Consider the following 25,107-nt stretch of genomic DNA (forward strand, 5'->3'; position numbering starts at 1 on the left):
TGCAAAAATATACGTTGTAGAAATGAATATCATCCCAATTTTAGCCGTGGCATCTTCACATTTTATAGATTCATTTCTTGCTATTTTTAAATTTTTGTATGGAGCATCTTTTTATTTATACAAAAAGCACGTCATATTACAACCAAAAATAACATTAGTCTAATCGTTCGTTCATTAAGAGAATCTTTCAGTCAAATTAAAGGGCGAAATTAGAATAATTAGGAGAATCTCTTGAGGGGAATAACGTAAATGTATTTCCCACTAATAGTGTTCTAAATCCACGACCACATTTATTTCTTTTACCATGCGTATGAAAGTAGTCCCGGCTTTATGACTCAAAATTTGACTGAGGTAAAAACGAATTTGACTTTTTAACCGTTTCCAAAGGCAAAACCGCCACCACCTACAATCACATGCATATAAACCAGACCCTCTTCTTCTTCCTCCTCTTCATTTTTCACACACACACAGAGCTCCTCTCTCTCTCTCTCTCTCTCTCTCTCTATTTTCTTCTCACCAAATCAGTCAAACCGATCATACAATCAGGCCAAGATTTGGCCGGAATTGAGCTCCGACGATGCCGGATGGTACCAGAACGGCCGGTAACGACTGGATAAACAGTTACCTGGAGGCGATTCTAGACGTCGGCCCCGGCCTCGTCGACGACGCCAAGTCGTCGTTACTGCTCCGGGAGAGAGGTCACTTCAGTCCGACGAGGTACTTCGTCGAGGAGGTCATCACCGGCTTCGATGAGACCGATCTCCACCGCTCTTGGGTCCGCGTAAGTAGTACTTTACTTCTTTTGCGTTCTTCTGTGTGTATTTGATTCTCCGGAATATTCGATTTGCTGAGGTGGCGGTTGCGGTGGTGTTTTGGTAATTTCAGGCCGCGGCGACGAGGAGTCCGCAGGAGAGGAACACGAGGCTGGAGAATCTGTGCTGGCGGATTTGGAACTTGGCTCGCCAGAAGAAGCAGGTTACTGTTTTCTGATGAGTTTTTCCATTTTTGATTTGTTATGATTTTTTGATATGTAGTGGTTTTCGTATAGTTTGAATCAGAGTAGTGTGTGATCTAAAGATTGTTAATTTTGTGTGGAGGTGGTTAAAATTTGTATGTTACTGTCCAAAATCGAATCGAATTGCTGCTGATTTTGATAAAATGCTGATAGATTAGTGTGATTGTAGTAATTGCGGTTAAGTTTGAAGATATTGGGAGTTAAGGATGTGATCAATTTGCTGAAAATATGATTTTTTTTGCTTTGTGTTGTTCGGCAGCTTGAGGAAAAGGAAGCTCAGAGGATGACGAAGCGTCATCTGGAAAGAGAAAGGGGCCGGAGGGAAGCTACTGCTGATATGTCGGAGGACTTGTCGGAGGGAGAGAAGGGAGATGTGGTGACGGATGTATCGACTCACGGTGATAGTGTCAGAGGCAGGCTGCCGAGGATTAACTCTGTTGACGCAATGGAGACTTTTATAAGCCAGCAGAAGGGGAAGAAGCTGTATATCGTCTTAATAAGGTTGAGCATTTTTATTATTTAGGTGTATTTGGTTGTGTTGCATCGTTCCATGCGTGATCGTAGTGTTTAATACAATCACGCTTTCAGCATTGCTTAGAAGCATTGAAATGGTAGTTTCCCTTGCTACTCAGAGAACTTCATAAGAAACTGAATTTGGCTGATGGTGGCGGACATGATATTTGCTTCTGTATGATGATTTTCTTGTTTCCTGACTAAAAGTTTGCAATTGCAGTCTTCATGGTCTTATCCGGGGTGAAAATATGGAGCTTGGTCGTGACTCTGATACTGGTGGTCAGGTATTAGTTGGTTGTTGGTGTTTAAATTGATGTTATACAACTGCATTACATGATTTACATCTGTGTTGTTAAATTATATGATTACCTCTCCTGTTCCTCATGTAGCTCCCTTTATAATCTTGATTTTATGTTCTGTCTAGGTTAAATATGTAGTGGAACTTGCAAGGGCTTTGGGTAGCATGCCTGGGGTGTATCGGGTTGATCTGCTAACTAGACAAGTGTCATCACCCGAGGTAGATTGGAGTTATGGTGAGCCCACAGAGATGCTGACTCCAATAAGTGCAGAAGGTTTTGAGGAAGAGACAGGAGAGAGCAGTGGTTCGTACATCATTCGTATACCATTTGGTCCCAAAGATAAATATATCCCCAAAGAGAACCTTTGGCCACACATCCCTGAATTTGTTGATGGTGCATTGAACCACGTAATACAAATGTCCAAAGTTTTGGGTGAACAAGTTGGTGGTGGGAAGCCAGTTTGGCCAGTTGCCATCCATGGGCATTATGCGGATGCAGGTGACTCTGCTGCCCTCCTATCTGGTGCTTTGAATGTACCGATGCTTTTCACTGGCCATTCACTTGGCAGAGACAAGTTGGAGCAACTTTTGAAACAAGGTCGTCTATCAAGGGATGAAATAAATGCCACATACAAAATAATGCGTAGAATAGAAGCCGAGGAGTTATCCCTTGATGCCTCTGAAATAGTAATTACCAGCACTAGACAGGAGATTGATGAGCAATGGCGCTTGTATGATGGATTTGATCCCATACTGGAGCGAAAAATTCGAGCCAGGATCAGGCGTAATGTGAGCTGTTATGGCAGGTTCATGCCCCGCATGGTGGTAAGTACGTAGGTCCCTTTTCATGCTATAGTCAAATGTTTTCTCAACCAAAGGGACGACTTGAAATGCTGGTCTAGATTGAAATGGATGTGTTTTTTTTTCACCCTGATCAGCAGTTTGTGAAGATTATATATGTATATATATGATTTATTTGCTACTTTATCATATAAGTAAGACCTTACAAGTTTGTATTTCTCTGCAGGTAATTCCTCCTGGAATGGAGTTCCATCATATTGTTCCACAGGATGGTGATATGGATGGTGAAACTGAAGCAAATGAAGACCATCATCCTACTCCTGCTGACCCACCTATTTGGACTGAGGTATTATTTATTCTGTGTACATCTACCATGGTGGCTCCCAGACAGATAGCTGATAAGTAATTTGGAAGTGTTCTACTTTGTAAGAAATAAGGCCTTGGTCTCAAATTATGTTTTCATGTGTTATGTATGTTTGTTGTAATACAGATAATGCGCTTCTTTACCAATCCCCGGAAGCCTATGATACTTGCCCTTGCTAGACCAGATCCAAAAAAGAACATCACAACTTTGGTCAAAGCATTTGGAGAATGTCGTCCATTAAGAGAGCTTGCAAATCTTGTATGTTAGAATTCTTGTGGTATCTTCTTCGTGTTTGTATTTATCTGTGACTTATCTGACCTTTCTTTTTCTCTCTACTGTGCAGACATTGATTATGGGTAATCGGGATGGAATTGATGACATGTCAAGCACAAGTGCTTCTGTTCTTCTTTCAGTTCTCAAGCTCATTGACAAACATGATTTGTATGGGCAAGTTGCATACCCCAAACACCACAAGCAGTCTGATGTTCCTGAGATATATCGTCTGGCAGCAAAGACAAAGGTATGCATGTGAGCCATATATGAGATTAAGTGAGGCCCTATTAGAGCACTAAAATTATTTTTTGTAGCTTCAATTTATGTAAGTACTTTATCGTGTGTTTATTCTTTCACATGCTAATGGTTTTTTTGACTTTGCCTGTTTTCTATTTCCAAGCACTTCATGTCCCCCTAATCTTTCTACTTATTTGACCGCTGTCCTTTTGTGTTCAACATTGTTTACATTCAGTCCTATTTCTCATATTGCACTAAACCGTGGTAATAGTATTGCTCCTCTGGCTGTTACCTGAGCTAATGATGAGAGAATGTCTAATACTATATCTTTTACAACTACTGTTGGTATAATGTGAACCTATGTGTTAGGTTTGTTATTACTTATTGGTCCTACTTATCTGGTCCTTCTAAGTGTCTCATGACTGCGTAGAAATGCTTTTCCTTTACTGGTTAGATGCTCATCCCAATCCTTTTTTGCAGGGTGTTTTCATCAATCCAGCTTTTATCGAGCCATTTGGATTAACATTGATTGAGGTGCTCATCATACTTAAATGAAGTTTACAGGCATAATAGGTACTAACATTTTTATCTATAGTTTGAAACCAGTGTAACTGTATTCTTTTGTTGTGCAGGCAGCTGCTTATGGTTTACCTATTGTTGCCACGAAAAATGGAGGTCCTGTTGATATTATACAGGTAAACTACTCCTTGCTTATGACCATTGGTAGACGGTTTTGTACATACTGACAGATATTATACATGCAATTGTTGAATACTCTTGAAGCTCACTCAACTATCTCCGCAGGTCCTTGACAACGGTCTTCTTATTGATCCCCACGATCAGCAATCTATTGCTGATGCTCTTCTGAAGCTTGTTGCAGATAAACATCTCTGGGCAAGATGTCGTCAGAATGGACTGAAGAACATTCATCTGTATTCATGGCCTGAGCACTGCAAGACTTACCTATCTCGAATAGCCAGCTGCAAAGCAAGGCATCCACAGTGGCAAAGAAGTGATGATGGAGCAGAATCCTCAGAATCGGATTCCCCAAGTGATTCCTTGAGAGACATACAAGATCTATCTTTGAACTTGAAGTTCTCAATGGATGGAGAAAAGAGTGGACTTAGTGTGAATGAGAGTTCTTTAGAATCTGAGGGAAGTCTTGATAGAAAGACTAAGATAGAGAATGCTGTTTTGGCATGGTCAAAAGGTATTTCAAGGGACACGAGGAAAGCTGGTTTCTCAGAGAAAGCAGACCATAACAGTAGTGGTAAGTTCCCAGTGTTGAGGAGGAGGAAACATCTTATTGTCATTTCAGTGGATTGTGATACCATTACAGATCTGATTGAAATCACTAAAAAGATTTTTGAGGCTACAGAAAAGGAAAGGACAGAAGGTTCTATAGGGTACATATTGTCAACATCCTTGACCATAATTGAGATACGCTCGTTTCTGGTCTCTGGGGGCTTGGGCCCTAATGATTTTGATGCATTTATATGCAACAGTGGCAGTGATCTCTACTATCCATCTATAAATTCAGATGATCGTCCATTTGTGGTTGACTTTTATTACCACTCACACATTGAATATCGCTGGGGTGGAGAAGGGTTGAGGAAGACATTGGTACGCTGGGCAACTTCAACCAATGATAAGAAGGGTGGGAGTGAGGAACAGATTGTCACTGCATCTGAACAACTTTCAACAGACTATTGTTATGCTTTTAAAGTGCAAAAGCCAGCAATGGTAAACATTCCTCACCGCTGACTTTTGCATGAAGTAATATTGTGTTCGTGCGCATTTCAAATTGAGAATTTTATTAGGCACTTAAGTTCTGTAGTTTCTGAAAGCTACTCTCTCTTGCAGTATATTACTGTTGGCGCCTTGGCGGTATGCTGTAAAACTTATCAATTTCAATTTTGCAGGTTCCCCCTGTTAAGGAGCTTCGGAAGATGCTGAGGATTCAAGCTTTGCGGTGCCGTGTAATTTACTGTCAAAATGGTACCAGACTGAATGTGATTCCAGTGACAGCATCTCGTTCCCAAGCCCTCAGGTACATTATACTTGGTGAAGGGCCAAGTCTTGTCTAATCTTTAAACTTTCAGATACATTTGTTTTGATTGATCATCAACTGTGATTACTGAAACGTGCATATCCTTCAGGTATTTATATCTAAGATGGGGTGTAGAGTTATCAAATATGGTGGTTGTTGCCGGAGAATGCGGAGATACAGATTATGAGGGATTGCTTGGAGGGCTGCACAAAAGTGTAGTACTGAAGGGAGTTGGTAGCAATGCGATAAGCCAACTCCACACAAACCGGAATTACCCTCTGTCCGATGTCCTAGCAACTGACAGCCCCAACATCGTTCAGACGACTGAAGGTTGCGGCAGCGATGATATCCGCAGTGCCTTGGAGAAATTAGAGGTTGTCAAGAGCTAATACTGTGCATTCCTTTAGTGTCTTCATAAGCATTCTTTTTTTCTTTTCCGTCACGAACCTTGTCCTCTAAACTTTCTTTGCGGAGGCTCAGTCGACATAAAGCTCACATACCTGTATTCATATATTTCCATCTCTTCCAAAGCAAATCCTCAATTGCTTTCACTGGCTAATGGCTTGTAGCTATTTGTTTAGAAATAAACAGCCAATTTCATCCCCGTTTGTGCGACTCATGCATCTTGGGTTTACATTTTTTTGAAGAACTTGCTTACATAGTCGACTACTGTCCACGTCCTATAGTTTGCATTCGTCGTTGTGACATTAGGTCAGCATTCATGATCGAATATGGTATGAAAGAAGAAAATTGTGTTCTCTTAAATTCTCAGAAGTGATAACCAGAGCTGTTTCTTCTGGTTTGTTCTATATCTCGAAATAAAGTACCCTCATCAAGCTAGGTTGTTCGAGTGGGTCGTCACGTAGCACATGGTTGATAACTTGATATACCAAAGCATTATACGGAGACGTATATACGTTACCCGATCCCGTAATGAAGACAAAAATTGATGTCAATTTGCGGAAGCGAGCGATATACGTCTATGTATAATCGATACAGTAATATTTGGTAGGTATAAGTTGACGTGAAAGTGCAGAAACCTGGAGTTGTGGGCAACCGGAATCGTGTTCATATTCTCGGTCCTTAAAAAATAATTAGCAGTCCAATATTCCACAACTGGTTTCGTCATAGTTGGCTGCGCTTCTAAACCTAACTGTATATTGGAGACCCTGGATTTCACAACTACTATATCCTTCTGAAAAAACATTCCAAGCAATATAACCTTAAATATTTGAAATAGCATATTTTCTGCGTGATCATTTGAGGCGAAGTTGGTTTAGCAATTCATGGGATTTTCATTCTATCGTTTCTATGTGATAATAGTAAAGAACTCCATGAACTTGTTTCAAGTTACATCAACTCATACATCAATTAGTTCATCTAATGATTAGATTTAAATCCGACAATGAGCGATCACAAAGTCGGTGTATGTTTTCGGCATTTCGCCATTTGGGGCCTTCTCAATAAGTACAAGTTTGGATGTGACTGAAGCTAAGTATTACCATGCATGATGCATGCAATCAAAAACGTCGACGTATGAGATATATGAGACTACAAAGTGGGTGTTGATCTTTCATCGGAGCAATGTTTTAAAAAAACAAATGCGTATCTTAAGGCGTTATTTTGAGTCTTGAGTCTTAAAACTTGAGGCGCATAAGGCGTAAGTCTTGTATTATAAAAAATTATTAGTTAAATATGTAAATATATAATTATACACATACAAAAAGAACAAATATACATAAAACCTTACCAATTTATTGCATTTAGATATAATGAAATTCATAATCCAAACATTTTAGATAGTTTTCATCAAACTAAACACATTATATAAATAAATATAAAAAGATACCTAAAAATATTATTTTTAAGGCATAGTAAAATGCGTAAAAGACGTGAAAAACGTAACATAAGGCGTAAAAGACGTAAGTTTTTTAAGTCTCGGTGTCCAAATTGAAAAACAAAAGCATTATGTATGTAATCTTAAATTTTTTAAGTCTGAATCGAGACTTAAGACGAATTTTTTAAAATATTGAATTTGAGAAACTTTTTCATCATTAGGTTTATGAGAGTTTGTTAGGTGTGTCTTTATCACGAAAAATGTAGCTAACCCTCCTTCCCAAAACCAAAAAGTCTGAATTATTAATTTTAGGCACGAAGCTCAACCAACAATAACAACCCAAAAAAGAAAATACGAGCAGAAATAAGCACAGCATGCATGTCAAAAATGAATGAAGGAAGAGAGAGAGAGAGAGAGAGAGAGAGAGAGAGGAGTCAGTCTCTCATCTTTAAATGGTTGCGGTTGGACCAGTTGTCCATGTCCCTCCTCCTCCAAACTGCACTAAATTAATACCAAACCCAATTTAAGCTTTTCATTCACAACTTCGTCTTCTTCGTTGGGAATTTTCATCATTTGGATATTCTTGATCGATCTCTGTCTCTGAAAACTCTTGGCCCCTCCGCCTTGCACCCTCCTTGTGATTTTTTAACCTAATCATCATGAGTCCCGGGGAAGGAGGAGGAGGAGGAGGAGCTGCTGTAAGTTTCAGGAAGAGATCAAAACGACGGTCAAACAATGCTGCCGGAGCTACGAAACTGGATCCACCTCAAAACCATGACGATAGTTTTTATTACCAGTCATCTTCTTCGTCGTCCTCTTCTGTTTCTAACTATGAGAGCAAGAAGAAGAGGATTAGGAAGAAGAAGGGTAAAGGAAACAACAACAACAACAATAACAACGTTGGGGGGTCGTTAAAAAAATATGAGCTGATGTCGTATTGGGAGTTGCCGGAATATATGAAGGACAACGAGTTCATCTTGAATTATTACCGAGCTGATTGGCCTATTCTCGAAGCTCTGTTCAGTGTTTTCCGTTGGCATAATGAAACTCTCAATGTTTGGACGTATGTGATCAACATCGATTTTCAGTTTCTTAAATTATCTTTGTTTCTTGATTATGTGTTGGATCGTCTGATGGATTACTTAAAGATTTAGTTTTTCTTTTGGGATGGTTGATCATTTCTGAGGTTGATTTGATTTTGTTTGCAGGCATTTGATTGGGTTTGTTCTGTTTGTGGGTTTGACTATGGCGAATTTGTGGGAAGTGCCTCAGGTATCGGATCTCCTTGGCTTCTCTAACAGGTTTGTTCTCAATTCTGTTTTATGGAATTTTGATTTTTCCCCCTATTTATACATGTAACATATATCTTTCATAGCTTCAAGGAACATTAGGGAAAAAAATACAAAGCGAACTAGTAGAATTAGAGATAAAAGTAGTCAATAGGTGATCAAGGATATATATGTGTTTCTTGGAATTGAAGTTTAAAGCTGTGTGCTTCGTCATGTGTTTCGAGAGGCGAGTTTCCGTTTAATAGTGTTTACATTCAATATGGAAAAATATAAAAAGTGTGTTAAGGATGTTTGTACGTATCAGAATTCAGAACATACTTCAACCTTGTTTGTATATTTCCTGAAGTAGGAACTACATTTAAACAAGTATCCTTGCCATCAATTAGAATTTGCAACCAAGATTAGAAATCTCGATAAAGATTTCTGAGTTCATTTATGCCAAGTGAATGATTGAGCTACTGCTGGAATCTCTCAAGCATGCACTTTTCTGATTATGTGTTTGATATATGCAGGTACACATTTAGTGCAGCTGCAAATGTTTCCCATAATTTTAGTGCGGTAATAACTCACCTTCTATAAATTGGCACTCTTCCTCATATTATTGATTCATAAGTTAATTGATACTATAAATTTATAAGCAGGAGACAACAAACTTTGTTCATGATTTGAAGCAACTGACATCTCAGGAAGTGAACAACATTGCATCGCCTGGTCATCAATTGAGAGTGACACTATGGCCATTTTATGTGTTCTTATCTGGCTCTATGTTCTGCCTTCTTTCGAGCACCATTTGCCATCTGTTTTCATGCCACTCTCACCCCTTAAATGTCTTGCTCTTGCGCATAGACTATGCAGGCATCACCACCATGATCATCACCTCATTTTCCCCTCCGATTTACTACATCTTCCAATGTGACCCTCGCTGGCAATTCATTTACCTTGGAGGCATTACAGTAATGGGAATTGGCACCATTGTCACACTCTTCTCCCCGAAGCTGTCTAACTCCAAATTTCGAACCTTTCGAGCTTTGCTGTTTGCTTCATTGGGGTTGTTTGGGATTGTTCCGGCGGTCCATGCCAGCATTGTGAATTGGGGCAATCCGAAACGTGATATAACTCTGGTTTATGAAGTTGCCATGGCGGTTTTCTACTTGACTGGGACTGGATTTTACATCACTCGGATTCCCGAGAGATGGAGGCCGGGGTGCTTCGATTTGGCAGGTCACAGCCACCAGATTTTTCATGTTTTGGTGGTGATGGGTGCTTTGGCTCATTATGCTGCTATACTTGTCATGCTAGACTGGCGAAGCACCTTGGGGTGTGACATCAATACTAGTCTTACTCTGTAATATATACAGATACAGTGAAGCAGCTTGTTCATTTTTTCAACTACGCTTTAGATGATGATGATTGAGTAGGGCATTATCCATTTGTTGAGAGAAAGTTGTGTAAGTAAGCTTCGTCTCAAATGATAGCCTTAGAACAGAACTATAGAGGCTGTCAATTATCATTATGTTTCAGAAGAATTCCAGGGAAGAAAAAGAAGTGCAACATTTTTTACTATCAAATGTTTAATCGATGTGTGTAATTTTTTCTCGAAAAAAAAAAAGTTGTGTGTAATTCTTTGGGTAGTATAATATCTCTCTCTATGTTCTGCCTTAAAATAAAAAACCAATATTCAAATAAAACTACAAAGTACATGGTAGTAAAAAATGATGCACCTCTTTCACAAGCAGAGACTGAAGTCTGCACTTCCCTCCGATTTCTGTGATTTCAGAGATTAATTGCCAAGGTTAGCTCGAACTTGATCATCGATTTTTCGGTTTGCACATTGTACTTGGCTAAAACTACACCTACACATGTTTTGTTGCTTCTGTTACATTTCCATATGTCTTGTTGTTGCGAAGTTTTTATGATGCATTCATATATGCACCCTATAGAGCTGAAAAAAAAATCCTGAAAGAGACTCTTGAGTGATATCTTTGGTTCAAACAAACTTTTGGTAATGATGCATTAGATGGTTTTCTTAGAAGATTAAACAAGGCCTAAGAAACAACTGTTTCTTTCCCTGAACGTTTCAACTTGATTTAAGCACACTGCAAATCATTGTTGGCCTTAAGTCGGAATGAATTTGTTTTGCACTTTTGGATTGACAGTTTCTGTTTGAATTTTTTAATTTCCAGTGACTTGCACAGCAGATGAAAGCCAAAAGTCTATCACACAAGCATTTAGATAATGTATTACTCTCGCAATATGGGGTCTTTAGCCTCGTCTTTCTCAATCACAAGGTTAGAGAAGATTAAATAAGAACAGCAGAAACTTCAATATATGGTCTGAAACAAGAATCTTATATGATGAGAGAACTCCTTGAAATGAAACAACCAATATTCAAAAATAAATTATTGAATATTTTGCTACACCACTGAGGAGCGCTCATGACTACGATATTATTTTGCTAAATTATTTTGTATCTATAGGAAGCAATGACCTTGCACTAAATTATTTCGCTACACTACCGAGGAGCGCTATGTCATGGACCTAGTCATTCGGTTGCCACACTTGGTCCATAAGGCGCTCCTCCCCTATGGAGCCAGTCTTATCCAACGGGGCAATGCACTTATTTCACCATGTCTTGGGCTCATCAGGGGATCGGCTCTAGACTCTGACCAGTGTGTAGGGCGGCATACTCCCTTCTTCAACGTTAAGTCCCCGACTAGCGACAAGCTCCCCAAACTTAACCGGGTTGACCTGCCTGAAATCCTAGGAAGGAGCAGCCTGCCTGAACTCCTAGGAAGGAGCAGCCATATATCTCCCACACCTCTGATCTTGGAGCAATCCCACGTGTTCATGAAGCTCATATATCTTCCCCTATATAAATTCCATCTCCACCGAAATCACGATTGAAGACACACCTCCAAGGTTCCTACTACGTGTAATTCTCGCAACTCATCTCCATGGCTTGGTTAGTTTTTGATTTTCTACAATACTTTGTCTATGAAGATTGTAGTGTGATGCTTGTGTGAGATTATTGTTTTATATTGAGAATCAAAATTTTCAAATTGTTTTATTGAATTTTTGGTTCTTTGCCGAATTGATGGTTTCCTATAATTATTGAGTTTGTATTTCTATTGTTGTGTTCTCATACTTTTAGATAATTTTCAGATATGTGCATATGAATTTAGTACTTGGATGCAGTCCCTAATATTGTGTTTGAGTACTAGATTCATCAACCATATTGACACAAATCGAATCATGCCCTAAGTATGTTTGGTTTGTGTTGATTAAAAGTGGTAAAAATTCTGGAAATTTGCATGTGAAACCATGGTGGGTGACATCATACATGAAACTTGTCTCCAACAAAGATTTGATGCTTAAATGTAATCTTGTTTGATTTCTGTTCTAAGTGTTATTGAATTTGATTGCATGCAAATTTAGATTAGGCCCTAAGTCAATCTAAATGTTAATTGAAATCTTGCATGATTAGATGATCCCCTAAAGCTCTAATTGTATTGGTGTCTACAAAGTATGTAATTGGTCGAATTGGAATGCATGATAGGTTCGAGCTTATAATTATGTGGTGTAATGGTAAATTTAATTTAAATTTGTTAAAGAGAAGTCGATCATGTAAATAGTAATTTAGATTTTATTTTAGTAGTGAATAATCGATCTCAAACCCCCCATTATTTGTTAACACTAAAAGTTTAGAGTTCCCTTCAATTCTCCGTAAAAAACGATTCATGCTTATTATATACTAACGATGACATTTTACAGGGTTTATTATAGACGTTTTAATTAACGCTCTATCATTTAGTTTCAATTCTTAATCAGTAAGAAGAGATTAATTTTTCAATGAAGAAAACAAAATACAACAAAAACTAAAGCTAAAATCCCTAATACCAACATAGACTAGAATTATCAAAACTAATTATTGGTTTAGAAATAGAAGAAGTATGAAAAGAGAATTGTTGATTGATACACACCCAATAAGAATAATAACCTATAACAATATACATATACATACACATTAGAATGCATATTTTTACATTAAGGGTAAAAGTTAAACAAAAAAATTTCAAAAGTTAAAAACTGAGTGGGCTCAGCTGCCCCCACGTGAGTCCACCCCTGCAGTCTAACTAATTATTTCATAATGGAAATTATTAGCTAGCTTGTAAAGTTGCAATTACTCTTGATCTTGTTGTTTTTGAATGCTAATCGTGTTGGGTCATATATATAATCACTTGATAGTGGAGCACAAATTAAGGCATATATGTGGCCAGTAATACATGATATAAACCTTGGGTGCCAATGGATAAATGCATGACTTGATTGAATAACAAAATCAGGGAAGCAAAACTCAAGAAGATTGTGATCCAAGACAAATGCCACCACATTAGATGATGAGCCATGAACTAAAGGCAATGACAATTGATTGAACAAATTGGTACTACAAATCTACTATTCATCTAAAAATTAGCAATTGCATTTTTACACAATGCACCAATAAAACCAATTTGACTACCAATACCTCTTTAAATATTAAAATTGAACAATTCATTCATAAAATATTACTACTAGCCAATCTTATTTTAACACATGTGCGAATAACGAGGAACACACACAAATCAAAATTGCTATCCCCAATTAGGGTGAATTTCTAAAGATGGTTGGATGATCCCCCAATCCTCAATAAATCATTGCATTCTCCCTTTTTTCAATTCCCATCCAATTAATCAGCCAATCAAGTTATTGGTGTATTTGCTCTAAGTGGAAAGCTTCATTCGATTTTTAAGCAAATGAAGTGCTAATTTGTTTCGCACATTGTTTCACATGTGTATTCTTGAAATCAAACTTATCCATGGCATAAGTAATCTCTTTGTTGAGATGCTCGGGGCATGGTGATGACACAACAAAAAGTTGTTGTGGTCTTTTATTTTTCTTTAAGACGTCATTACACAATAAGAACTATATCTAAAGCAACCTGGACTAACAAGATGAATTATTTTGCCACAACTTTAAGTACAGTTTTCGAAGAAAAGAGGCCTTGTAAAAGTCTATCATCACAAGTCCTGAAAGAGTTTGCACAATAGTTTTATCATTGTGGTAAAGGAACCGGAGGGATTGACCGTTAGGGTTTTTATTGAGGATTGGGGGATCATCCAACCATCTTTAGCTTCTCCATCCGAGGATGGTGAGAAATTATTCTTGGTTTTCTCATTGAACCATCACTATGTGGAATCATTTGAAGCTGATGTAGTATCAACAAAGATGCATAGTGTTCATATAACAAATAAAAAAATCCTTGTGTCTATAGATGGTGAAGGGTGTCATTACCATAGACATAATTTCATTATCAATTTATGGGGCATATATACCTTTACACAAGCCTTGTTGTAACATCATTTCAGATGATTAACATTACATCCACGGAACTTTCATTTTTTAAATAAAAAAATGAATGATGAAACTATTGTACACCACATATGATAGTGTCTGTTGTTTGCTTGTAGTTATTTTGTTTTGATTTTTTATAAATAAAAGAGTGTATTAAAGAAAAAGGAAGAAGGGATGGCTGAGGGCTGAGGTTATCATCATATGCCCTAAAAAAAATTGCGCAATAGTTTCAGCATTATAGTGAAGGAACTGGGAGGGACGGGCGGTTATGGCTTTAGTTGGTGAGCCGGGGATCATCCAAAACTCTTGAACATTTCCATCCGGAATGTATCAAAATTAAAAAAAGTCATTACAAAAGAGTAATCCTATTGGAAGAGTGCATAACCGCATAAAGTCATTACAAAAAGAGTCATCCTATCGATCCTAAGCTCTCATATCCTTAAACTCTAGTCTAAGAGTAAGCAGCCACCGCAGCCCTCTTGAGAATCTTAACAAAGTAACCAAAGACCGCTCGTCCTGCGCTCATTGCCATAGCAATAAAGCCTCCATGCGACACCTTATGACTCAATAAGCATGCAAGAAATGCAGCATTGACCGCCATAGCAGTTATCTCGGCTGCGCCCGAAACCGAGATAGGAAACCCCATTCCTTTGAGTTCTCTTATAACAAGCGGATTACACCATGATATTACCGCACATCCGACAGTAAGAGACAGCAGCAGATTGAAATATGCCTGTATCGTTGGATCGAGAGGGACATTGGACTGGATATAATAATATACCCACTCAACCAGCAGTAGATAGTAATGATCAGTGGTTCTCACCTCTTTCCAAACCCTCGATAGAGCAGCCCCGGCACTCCTCACGGCTGCCGCCGTAGCAGCGAAACTACTGACGGCAGTGACGAGGGATGTTCTAGCAGCGTCACGCGCTGCTGCATCGGCTGCACGGGCGGCGGCCTCCTCCTCGGCTGCACGGTGGCGGCCCCTTCAATGCCACATTTAAACCTTGGTCAAAAAGTTGTCGCAGTCAGAAACCACTACACCACATCCCATGGTTTGTTTAGTCTTTTCGTTCTTCCTCAGTAGCACCTGTCCTACTAGCAAACAAAAAAGAGATCTACCGCAAAGTAAACAGTAACAAGGGTATGACCGTATCATAATCGTTACTATGCATTAGATAATAGATACTATATAGGGAAAAATCCTCAAATAGTATCTGAATTATACCTCAATGCATATTTTGGTACTTGGACTTTTATAACTATCCAAATGGTACCTAAACTAATGCTTCATCAACCATTATAGTACATCCTTCTGATTTACTATTAAAAATGAGAGTAAAATCGTCAAACATATGTTTCTCTCTTATTCAGTTAATGACAGATAGTATGCGAGATGGTTTATATATGTTGATAACTTGATGCTTGAAATAATAATAATAATGCACCCATCACCAATTCTTTATAGAAAATATCAGAAAAAAGGATATAAACAATATAAAATGAGCCTTCGCCAAAAACCAAGAACAAGTTTTTGTTATCTAATTTTCCATTTTTTTAATTTAAGTAATTTTAGAAAAATAAGAATTTATAGTTTAATCAATCAAAAAATGTGTTTGACAATTTTACTCTTATTTTAAACGGTAAATCAGACATAAGTACCATAATGGCTAACATAACATCAGTTTAAGTGTCATTTGGGTAGTTTAAAAGTCAAGGTACCAAAATGTACATTGAGGCATAATTCAGGTACCATTTAGAGATTTTTCTCTACTATATATTAGATATACCAATTTTCTATGCTATGCAAATCATTTTTGCACCTTAATATATCGTTGCTATCACTATGTATTTGAAAAGATTATGTGATCGACCATTGATTATAAAAAGTAAGATTTCATGATACACGATTCTAAAATTAGCAAAACCTAAGGTAGTGGAAAACTCTCAAATTACTACCTGTCGAATGTCACATTCATAAATTTATTATCAATATATGCCCTCAGCATCGACAACATTTCTCATTGTATGAAAACGATCAATTAAGCTATAGATATGTAGACGTGTGATTCCTCCCCACTTGCTATTTGTACCTATGTTGATTTTTTTCCCAATTTTTTTTTTCATTTTTGCCCTTTTTTATTTTTATCTACACCTTCATTCTATTTCATCATCGTGATTTCTTACCGATCTGACAAATGGGAAGATTATTTATTTAGAAATTTAGTTATAATTTACGTTCAATCAATGTATATATTATGCTTCTTCGGTTAATTATTTCTCCATCAATGTATATTTTTAGTTATAGATTTAAAAATATAATTTAGAAAGCCCATATAATATAAAGGTGTTCTCAAAATAATAATATTTCGATGAGTTATAAACAAATGCAAATTTATTTTGGTGATTGTACATAGATTTTGAATTTTCAAATGGAAAAATTTGTTAAATTAGAAAGAAATATTATACTAAAATAGATAGGAGGCGCACATAAAAATAAAAGGGTAAAATCAGAAATTTCGGGGAGAATTTTTTTACAAATAGTAAAAACATGAGGTGCAATTAAAATGACTCTACGTAGATATGATTTTAATAAAGAAACAAAAAATAAAACAAAGAAAAATAAGAAATAGACGGTTAAATCCTCCTTTCATTTCACGTCACCAAAGTCTCTCTCTCCTCCTTACTGATTGACCACCCGCCGCTGTTGCTTAAGTGGCCAAAGCAAACCAAAACCCCCACTACTCTCTCTCTCTCTCTCTAAAACCAGAAGAAGAACAAGGAAGAGAGAGGAGGCGAGACCACCGCCGATGGCCGACGAAGCTACCGTGGACCTCCCCTTACCGGAACGCTCCTCCATTCCCTCCGGCGATCACTCCGTCTGGGCCGACGTGTCGCCGCTCCTCGACGCCGCGTGTAAAGGTCCGTATACCTCTTCTCCTTTCGCTCCTAAGCTCAGAAGAATCTGGAGATTCTCCTCTGCTCTGCTCTGTTTTGGTTTCGGAGATGAATCCCTAGCTTGTTTATGTATAATAGCTATCGACTTCGAATTTCTAAGCTGAAACGCTGAAACTAGTAGCTTACTCGCATGTTTGGAATTTGAAAACGCTAGCATTTCGTGTGGTTATGAATCGTGGAGTGTTTAGGTGACTTAAAGCTTGAGCTGAAATCGATGTAGAATGTGTAAATCTTCATAGCTTAGTTTGATGATAGCTCAGATTGGTAGAAATGACTCAATGAGTGTTATGATTCGGTATCGAAAACATTGTATAAGAAGTTGTTATGGTTTTGGAACTTATTTGCAATTCGAGACTATTATGTCGAGCGCTCATTTCGCATTTGTCTCTGTTATTTATGACATTTCATTACAGATCTTCAAGATGGTATGCTTATTCATGGAGATAATTTCAATCTCTTTGCCGCAATGTCTGCTTTGGAGGTAAGACATTGTCTTCATTTCCTTTTAAATAGTATGGGTCGACATTGACTTATCTTTAAACTAAATAGTTTATTCAGAGTTGGATCATGATCTCCTCTCTGCCATTAATGCTGTGGACTTTACAATGTCTTCTTGTGGTACTCGTAATTGTTAGATTATGGACCCGAAGATGGATTCTGGTATAGTTTGTAAATACTACTCTGTTGATGAAGCTATTGAGGATGGTGCAGCTCCAGTTCCTATTAGCTCTGATAGAACAGTAGATGTTCAGTGCACTATTGATATTATGGACCATCTTCTAGCGTGTGAGGTATGGCATTACGTCTCTGATGGCATCCAAAGTACTCCCTTTCATATTTTTGTGATGCAGTGAGCTTAATTTTTTCACACAGATGAAATGTAAAGAGTACATGGTAGAACCCTCTTGAATAAGGCAAAAATTCTCGATATTAATCAAAGCTAATAAAATCATTAAGTCCTGGCTTTTAGTCACTCCTGCATGACTATTCTTTGTTGGGACTCTTTTTGCAGTAACATCTGCTATGAATTTATCTTTGCCTTTTCTTGTAGATTTTCAACTTTTTGTTTGTGTTTCATCATTTAATTGAAGTTCTTTGTATGTCTGAAATCAGTAAAGTAGAATAGTCACAAGTTATTGTGTTTGTTTCACAGTCTATCCTGTTGCCTTTGTTATATAACTAATCACTTATATGGCAGGCGACATGGCACAAGGGTCATTCATTGGCACAAACTGTCTTCTCTTGCATCTATCTTCTGAGGCCTGATAGGACATCTTCAGATGCATTACTACATTCTTATTGCAAAGTTGTAAGAGTAACCTGCAAGACGGTCATTTCAGTTGTCTCAGATGCACGCACTCATGAAGTAAAGTACTCCAACAGCTCTTTTCCCCTATACCATTTCAGTGTTTCCAGTGATCTGAAGTTGTTTATTGTCGATGTTGTCCTAGTAATCAATTTTTATAGCTCCTGGGATTGAATCATAGAAAAGAAATTAATGTGGACAGTAGGTTACACATGATTAATTAGCGTATCGCAGTAACTGAACGGTTACCAATGCACTTTGGTCTGCATGCAAACTTGTACTAATTACAATTATAATGTAGTCATTTTTGTTTTAGTATCTTCCTGAAAAGTGAAAGAAAGGTCTTATATCTATTTTAATTATGCTCCTGTCATTCCCAGGAAGAAGACCTCTTTACAATGTCATATGGTCTGGCTTTGCATGCGGATGGAGATGATAAGTGCTTATCAATGCTAAATGCTGTTGAAGAAACAGTTAATCGCCAATTACGTGCTTGTAAAGCACCATCCTCAAAAAGAACAGTGTTAGAAGGTACAATCTGTTCACAATCGTATACTATTATCTTTGTCAAGAAAATACTTCATGTTATATGCTCTTACTGCTATTTGTATTCCTTATTAGTTTTAGTTTATTGTAGTGATTGCCTCTTTTTGTTTCCTACCATATACTTTTTACCCACCATAGCTGTTGCAACCTTTTCAGACTGCATGTAAGTTTAGACATTTTACCAAATGGTACTTGTGTCATATACCAGCTATGTTATTTTTTGCAGACTTTGTGTCACTGCAAACTAATCTTGAATTGGAGGAAGCCTACTGCAAAGCTTTGTTATGCCGCTTACGTTTTCGTAAGGTCTTACCCTGTGCTTTTATATATATTTTAAATGCATCTGCATCATCTGTAAGCATGTGTGAATGCACTTAAAGATATGTAAATTGTAAACCCCAACTTGTTTAAGTTAGATAAAGGTGCTGTCTTTATTTTGCAGTATTTTTATCACGTTATTACTTGCATGAGACGTCCTCAAGGGAGAGGTTTGGAGTTGGCGAGAAAGCATATAGCCTCCTGCATATCAGAATTACAAATAATGCTCAACTCATCGGAGTTCCTTAGATCTAGGTCTCTTGGAACTCGTGAAGGGAGTATAGAAGATAAAACCACTGCTTCTGGTTGTCAAGCGATTGGATTTGATGCTAGTTTAAACTCTAGATTATCAGCTCCGACACCACCACGCACAATAAAAATTCTTAGTTGGAAAAAGGCAAGTATTCTGTAGTTGCTACTGATAGTGCTAGTGATTTACTTCCATTGTACTAACTCGTTTCTTTTGCAACATTTGTGATGCCAGACTATAGAATATTTTATGAAACTTCTTCACGATCTGGATGTCATATGTTCCTACCTGTTGGAGCCATCTTTAGAAAGTGTTCTGCACTTTGTTGTTGAATTCCAAAAATCATTGCCTGATTTAGTAGCAAGAGCTCATCTTCAGGTTGGGTATTCAATCGTTTCATTTGTTTCTGTTTATTGTATATCGGGTATCTGTTATGATGGCTCTAGGATTTTTTTTGGTAACATAGATTTTCGCACATTTATCTGTACCAATCTTAAAAAAAACTTGAGTCCCCTGGTTTTCACACCTATTCCAGTATCTAGAATGCAGCAACACTTCCCATTGTGAGAAGCAGTTTCTCTTTTCATTTTTGCGGCTCAAATTGTATTTTACATGGTGGTCAATCTCTACAGTTCCGTTATTTTTCTCAATTATTGACCTTGAAAAATGGCAGCGTCTGCTGGTTGAAGATGGGAAACTTTATGGCCGGGATCCAATATTCGGTGTTATTACCAGAGCTGCTGCTGTACCTCATTCTTTAAGGAACCATGATATGCAAAAACATGAATCAATTGTTCACCTAGTACAGGTGAAGCCAATTATTACTTTTGAATTATGTGTTTTTCTGTTCATTTTTTACTCTGGGGGTGATCAACTGATCATAGTTTGATTCTGATTCCTTTTTTGCTACTGAATATTTGGTAAATATTTGATGTTTTTTCCTAATGGGCATCAAGGGATATGAATTTATGAACTAATGCTATTGTATGATATTAAGCTATTTATTAATGTATTAGACATATCTCTGGGTGCTTCATCTAACATTTGAATCAATTCGTTTGCAGTTAGTAATCAATTTGCTGAAAATTTTATGTACAAATAGTGCATGGCAAAGGCGTAAGCTTGGAAAGATTTTACAGGATTGGCGTGTTGTTTACATACAGGTACTGCATGTAACATATCTTTAAATATAGAGATATTTCTTTTCTTTTTTCTACTTTCTCAACCCTCAAATGACCTCTGAATGACTGTATCTGAAGTGAACATCTTATGAAGCAATAAAGTCTAATGAGATTAATGAATAAGCTACCTTCTACATGGGCATTGTGTTGTTGAAGTGAAATGGATTTCTGCATATACTTAGCAAACTGACATTGTACACGATGCAATCCTCAGAGTGATATATCTAATTAATAGTTTGCTGTTCTCTTGCACTGTCTGTCAATAATGGTGTTGCTCACTAGGAGGACGATTTGTAACTCCAACCAGCCCTACTTATAGGGACTATTACATTGCTGCCTTAAAATCACATATTTTGAATTTAGTTAAACTTTTGACTTGAGTGGTGTACTGGTTTATCGGTGTTGTTGGTTAATATGCTTACATCTTTTCTATGTGAACTTATAGCTAGAGATGGCCTTTAGAAACGAGTTGGGGGAAAACACAAATTCTTCAAATGATGAGGTATGTTGCTCTAAGACTGTTATAATGTATACATTAAAGTTCTTGCTGAATCATTAAGCACAATTGGGTTTTGACAGAATGCGTGCATGAATGTAGTCCAACACATCCTTGTTTGGGTGGAGGAGCAAACGTACTGGATTGCTGCTCGATTTCTCATTTTAGGTTTTGAATTGGAGCTATATTCACAAAGTGAATATTGCATGGTATATTGGTACATCTATGTTGTCCTGATCAAGGTGTTAGAGAAAAAGTCTCTTAAAATGGTGGCGAGCAATGACAGTGGTAATTATGCTACATTCCGTAACTTAATTCAATTAAACAAGTTTTGGGGTTATTGAAGTTTAGTCATACATTCAACTGCATGGGCACAGGCTGCTGTCATTTTTCCATTGTAACTATTGGAATTCCTCTATATACATATTTTTTTAAGTGAGCAGATTATATGTAACACATTATTAAGTTAAAAGTATATCATATTCTGTGCTTTTTTTGGTTGGAGAGATGAATCTAGTGTAGGGCTCTGTACAGATGTTTACTGAGACTATACACCATCTGATGCATACGTACTTCTGTTGATCAGGTAGACGAAAGGGAAAGAAAAAAAGAGATTCTGGTAAAGATGTGGCAAGGGATATTCGGATTCCACCTGCAATCTTGTTTCTTCAATGCCAAATATGCATTGCAGAAGGACTTGCGATGGTAATTTTGCTTTAGTTAATCAATTTAGAAGTGTCACTACCTTCATGACACCAATCATAATGAGATGGGGTTAGGAGTTTATTTTTGAGGATTTGGATCTCATGTGTGGGTAACGAAGTTGTATGGTTCACATTATCAGCTACTCCTTTCCTAACATATATGTTTTGCTTCATTATTGAACTCACAGTTAAATGAATCCAATTTTTTCAGATGCTTGCTGCTCTGAGGAATGAACATATGATGGTACAACATCCAAGCCCTTTCAATACTGAGCATGAGGTATATCATTAATATTTTCCTTTACATTGAGTTGTTGGAGTGAACTTGGTAAATTACAGTACTATTCTCTAATGTAAATATGGGAATATGGGATGCAAAAAGAGTACACCTCTGTTATCTGGTTTGACTTTAATAGATTAGAGAACTTATTGGTCAATAATATTTTGGATGACACTGCCATTTTTCCTTTCTGGCAGAGATTTAGTCAGCACTTCGAGCTCCTACAAAAGGCTTGCATTCCTGATCAAGTTTCATACCCCTTGTTTAAGGATTCCACTACTCATACTCGTCTATTGGTTAGTCATTGTTGTGCGACAACCTTGCATTGTTTTCTGGTGGTTTTTCGGTAGGCTTACTGTTAACTCTTCCTTTTCACAGAACCTAGTTAGGTATGATCACTTTAAAGATGCTCAGAAGATTGTGAAGGAGGTGAAGAGCAGTTTTTCCAACAATCCAGAAAAATCTGCTGAACTGCGGAGGCTAGAGCAAGTAGCCGAGCACAATAGCATTGCCTTAAACATAATCTCCCGAGCCGGAGCCCGTGACCCCTCACTAAAGGTATCATTCGAGTTCAATCATCATCCTTGTTTCGCAACAGCCGTTGTCAAGAGATCTTGAAATTCCCTTCTCAACAATCCTGCCAATTTTGAACACTCGTTACCTCCACAGGCAATCATGTAGTATAGAACTTGTAACACCAATTTTTGAGGCAATATTTCGTTCTATGTATTCTTTTCCCCAAATGTAACTGCAATGAGTAAAGAATCAACCCCCACAATTGTCTGTAAGCTTTGATCGCTTTCCCTTCTTTCATATCCCCATTTTCAATCCCTGCTCTCTATTGTCCTGATGTCGTTTTTGTAGCTTTCTTGTCAAGAAAAAGAAGGATTCCATGGATATGCATCCTATCTTGTAAAGATTAAAGAAAGTCCACCGAAAATTATTTCCAAAAAGTTCGATTTGTGTCTTCTGTTTCAGTACTTTGGACCTCTCTGTTGTCCTTTATCTTTTGTTTCTTCCTGTATGGTTGGTTCTGTTATTCCAAGGACCTCTGTATTGGCAACCAGCAGCCATGAAAGTTGCATCAAGCGACGTCGTCGTTTCATGGATTTGTTATAGTATAATATCTTCGTACTTTAGGTCATCTACCTGACTCTACCGCCACCGCCTTTCTAGTTCAACAAAATCTTGGTACTGAAAACACAGTACAATGATACCAGCTCTGGAAAGCCCCCACTATAAGCTGGAATCGTCGTGTATGGCTCTGAAAATCCAGGACATTGGTTTAAATAAGAAGCATTATTTATAATTTTGCTGTCGTTTTATATATAACAATTATTGTGGGACGTCTATTTCACGAGTAAGAACTAAGAAAGTAGGAAGGTGTCATTCATTCATGAGGCTTTGTTTAAGAAACTTGAATCAGAGCTGGCTAATCACCTTGTGCTGCTATATTCTCTGATTAAATGATTTAAAATGGTGGCGTACTGGCAGTAAGAAGAAGATTATGAATTACGAAAGGATAAACATATTGTCATATGCTGTTAAGAATACCTAACATTTATACCTTGATTTCTTGGACAACAAAAGTCAAATGTAAATACATATCATCTTTTTAAAATTATTATTATATATCTTTAAATTAACGAATAAGCTAGATATAGTTGTTCATATATATAATAAGTTTGATCACTCGCGAGTCATGACAAACAAATAAACTTTATTTAGAATCGTAATATTGTTGCACAACTATGAATTGAGATAAAAATAATAATTGCATGTTGGTTCATATGGTGCTTGTACTTTTCTCAGAGTTGGAAAATGAGAAAATGCCACCTTTGTTCTATAGTTTGTTGGTTTCATATGGTTTAGGGCTAATCACATAGGTAAACTTTATGCCATAGTTTATGTGTGTTCCAAATGGCATAATTTAGCAATTTTGACTCTTTTTTGGCTGCGTACTTTTTTATCTTGGTGATTTGTCAATTATTGTATTCCATTATTTGAAAAGTATAAATGAGTGCTTGTTCCAATTATTTGCTAGGCTTTTCAGAGATGCAGAACCAAAGAGATGAAAAATAAATATGTTCTTCCAAAGTAAAAGGAATCATGGGCAATAATAATGGCCGGAATTTAAGAAAATCAGATTAAATTTGCAGGAGATTTGGATGAAGATAATTGAGCTTAAAGATTGGATCCCTAATCTAATTACTAATCACACACATCAATTAAAGAAAATCAGGCCAAATTAAGGGAAAGTTAAAAGAAGCCTGGGTGTCAAATCAGCATTGGCATTAGCTAATAAGCTCAGCTGGCCTTATAAGCTTTTCTTGTTTCTAAGCAACTTCTCTAATTCTTGTTCTTTGGACCATAACTTTATACTCATCTGTGTTTAATATTATGAGTAATAATAAAGTAAAGCTTGTTGCTATATTCCAGAAAAGTAGATCCACTACCGACACTCCTCTGTAACATCTCCGGTCATAAGTTTCATGCCAGCCATCCATCTAGACCCAACTCATAAGTCACATTCTACTATCCTTTGAAAACATTGCAATTATTACCATGATTCTAGTGAAATCAGAGAACCTTTATCCTTATTCATAATAATTCGGTAAGTAATTTAAATTGTGATTGAGCAATTTCACTCTTCAAATCTATCATCAGACAATTATCATCGGCTTTCTAAAATTTTAGGTGCTAATCGATATAAGACGTTGTCATTTGTTAAAATTCAAAATGAATGCAAGCGCATTGTCATCATCATTCACCAAATAACATCCCGGATAAGATTTAGATCGGAAAACCACCGCGGCATTACCTAAAATCAGATTCATCAATCAATTGTGATCAACTAATCAATTACATTAAAGAGTAATAAAAGACCGTAAATTACTAAAGAGGAGAAATTAACCAAAAGTAAAAACGTGGCGTGATTAAAGCTAGGGGTGGGCACGGAACGGGATGGAACGAGACGAGGCTCATCCCACGTCCCGTCCC

At 37.3% G+C, this 25,107-nt stretch overlaps 3 protein-coding genes across 3 annotated transcripts; all 3 read left to right on the plus strand.

Moving 5' to 3' along the window:
• Positions 1-475: 475 nt before the first annotated feature.
• LOC126805133 (probable sucrose-phosphate synthase 1) lies at positions 476-6,166 on the plus strand. The gene is made up of 13 exons (XM_050532242.1): positions 476-781; positions 886-975; positions 1,275-1,516; positions 1,749-1,812; positions 1,953-2,651; positions 2,854-2,973; positions 3,118-3,249; positions 3,335-3,511; positions 3,982-4,035; positions 4,134-4,196; positions 4,306-5,244; positions 5,424-5,551; positions 5,661-6,166. Exons 1-13 carry the CDS (start codon positions 578-580, stop codon positions 5,938-5,940), a joined length of 3,192 nt encoding a protein of 1,063 aa, XP_050388199.1. The 5' UTR covers positions 476-577; the 3' UTR covers positions 5,941-6,166.
• Positions 6,167-7,902: 1,736 nt separating this feature from the next.
• LOC126792784 (heptahelical transmembrane protein 1) lies at positions 7,903-10,238 on the plus strand. The gene is made up of 4 exons (XM_050519265.1): positions 7,903-8,451; positions 8,597-8,689; positions 9,190-9,235; positions 9,319-10,238. The coding sequence occupies exons 1-4, from the start codon at positions 8,048-8,050 to the stop codon at positions 10,024-10,026; spliced, it is 1,251 nt and encodes a 416-aa protein (XP_050375222.1). The 5' UTR covers positions 7,903-8,047; the 3' UTR covers positions 10,027-10,238.
• A 6,580-nt stretch (positions 10,239-16,818) lies between these two features.
• LOC126791852 (uncharacterized) lies at positions 16,819-22,920 on the plus strand. Its single transcript, XM_050518379.1, has 16 exons — positions 16,819-16,990; positions 17,440-17,507; positions 17,662-17,817; positions 18,225-18,392; positions 18,713-18,863; positions 19,105-19,184; positions 19,321-19,593; positions 19,681-19,824; positions 20,120-20,254; positions 20,511-20,609; positions 21,073-21,129; positions 21,207-21,411; positions 21,710-21,828; positions 22,039-22,107; positions 22,305-22,403; positions 22,486-22,920. Exons 1-16 carry the CDS (start codon positions 16,879-16,881, stop codon positions 22,723-22,725), a joined length of 2,175 nt encoding a protein of 724 aa, XP_050374336.1. The 5' UTR covers positions 16,819-16,878; the 3' UTR covers positions 22,726-22,920.
• The last annotated feature ends 2,187 nt before the right edge of the window (positions 22,921-25,107 follow it).

Source organism: Argentina anserina, chromosome 1 (assembly GCF_933775445.1).
Source record: "Argentina anserina chromosome 1, drPotAnse1.1, whole genome shotgun sequence".
In the NCBI taxonomy this organism is placed as follows: Eukaryota; Viridiplantae; Streptophyta; class Magnoliopsida; order Rosales; family Rosaceae; genus Argentina; species Argentina anserina.

Bases quoted from the DNA above. Each gene is read 5' to 3' on its own strand.
- LOC126805133 (XM_050532242.1), top strand. From the start codon at position 578: ATGCCGGATGGTACCAGAACGGCCGGTAACGACTGGATAAACAGTTAC. The intron at 1,813-1,952 runs GTATTAGTTGGT...TGTTCTGTCTAG, and splicing joins ACTCTGATACTGGTGGTCAG to GTTAAATATGTAGTGGAACT. The intron at 4,036-4,133 runs GTGCTCATCATA...TTTGTTGTGCAG, and splicing joins TTGGATTAACATTGATTGAG to GCAGCTGCTTATGGTTTACC.
- LOC126792784 (XM_050519265.1), top strand. From the start codon at position 8,048: ATGAGTCCCGGGGAAGGAGGAGGAGGAGGAGGAGCTGCTGTAAGTTTC. The intron at 8,452-8,596 runs GTATGTGATCAA...TTTTGTTTGCAG, and splicing joins GAAACTCTCAATGTTTGGAC to GCATTTGATTGGGTTTGTTC. The intron at 8,690-9,189 runs GTTTGTTCTCAA...TGATATATGCAG, and splicing joins CTCCTTGGCTTCTCTAACAG to GTACACATTTAGTGCAGCTG.
- LOC126791852 (XM_050518379.1), top strand. From the start codon at position 16,879: ATGGCCGACGAAGCTACCGTGGACCTCCCCTTACCGGAACGCTCCTCC. The intron at 20,255-20,510 runs GTGAAGCCAATT...ATTCGTTTGCAG, and splicing joins CAATTGTTCACCTAGTACAG to TTAGTAATCAATTTGCTGAA. The intron at 21,130-21,206 runs GTATGTTGCTCT...GGGTTTTGACAG, and splicing joins CAAATTCTTCAAATGATGAG to AATGCGTGCATGAATGTAGT.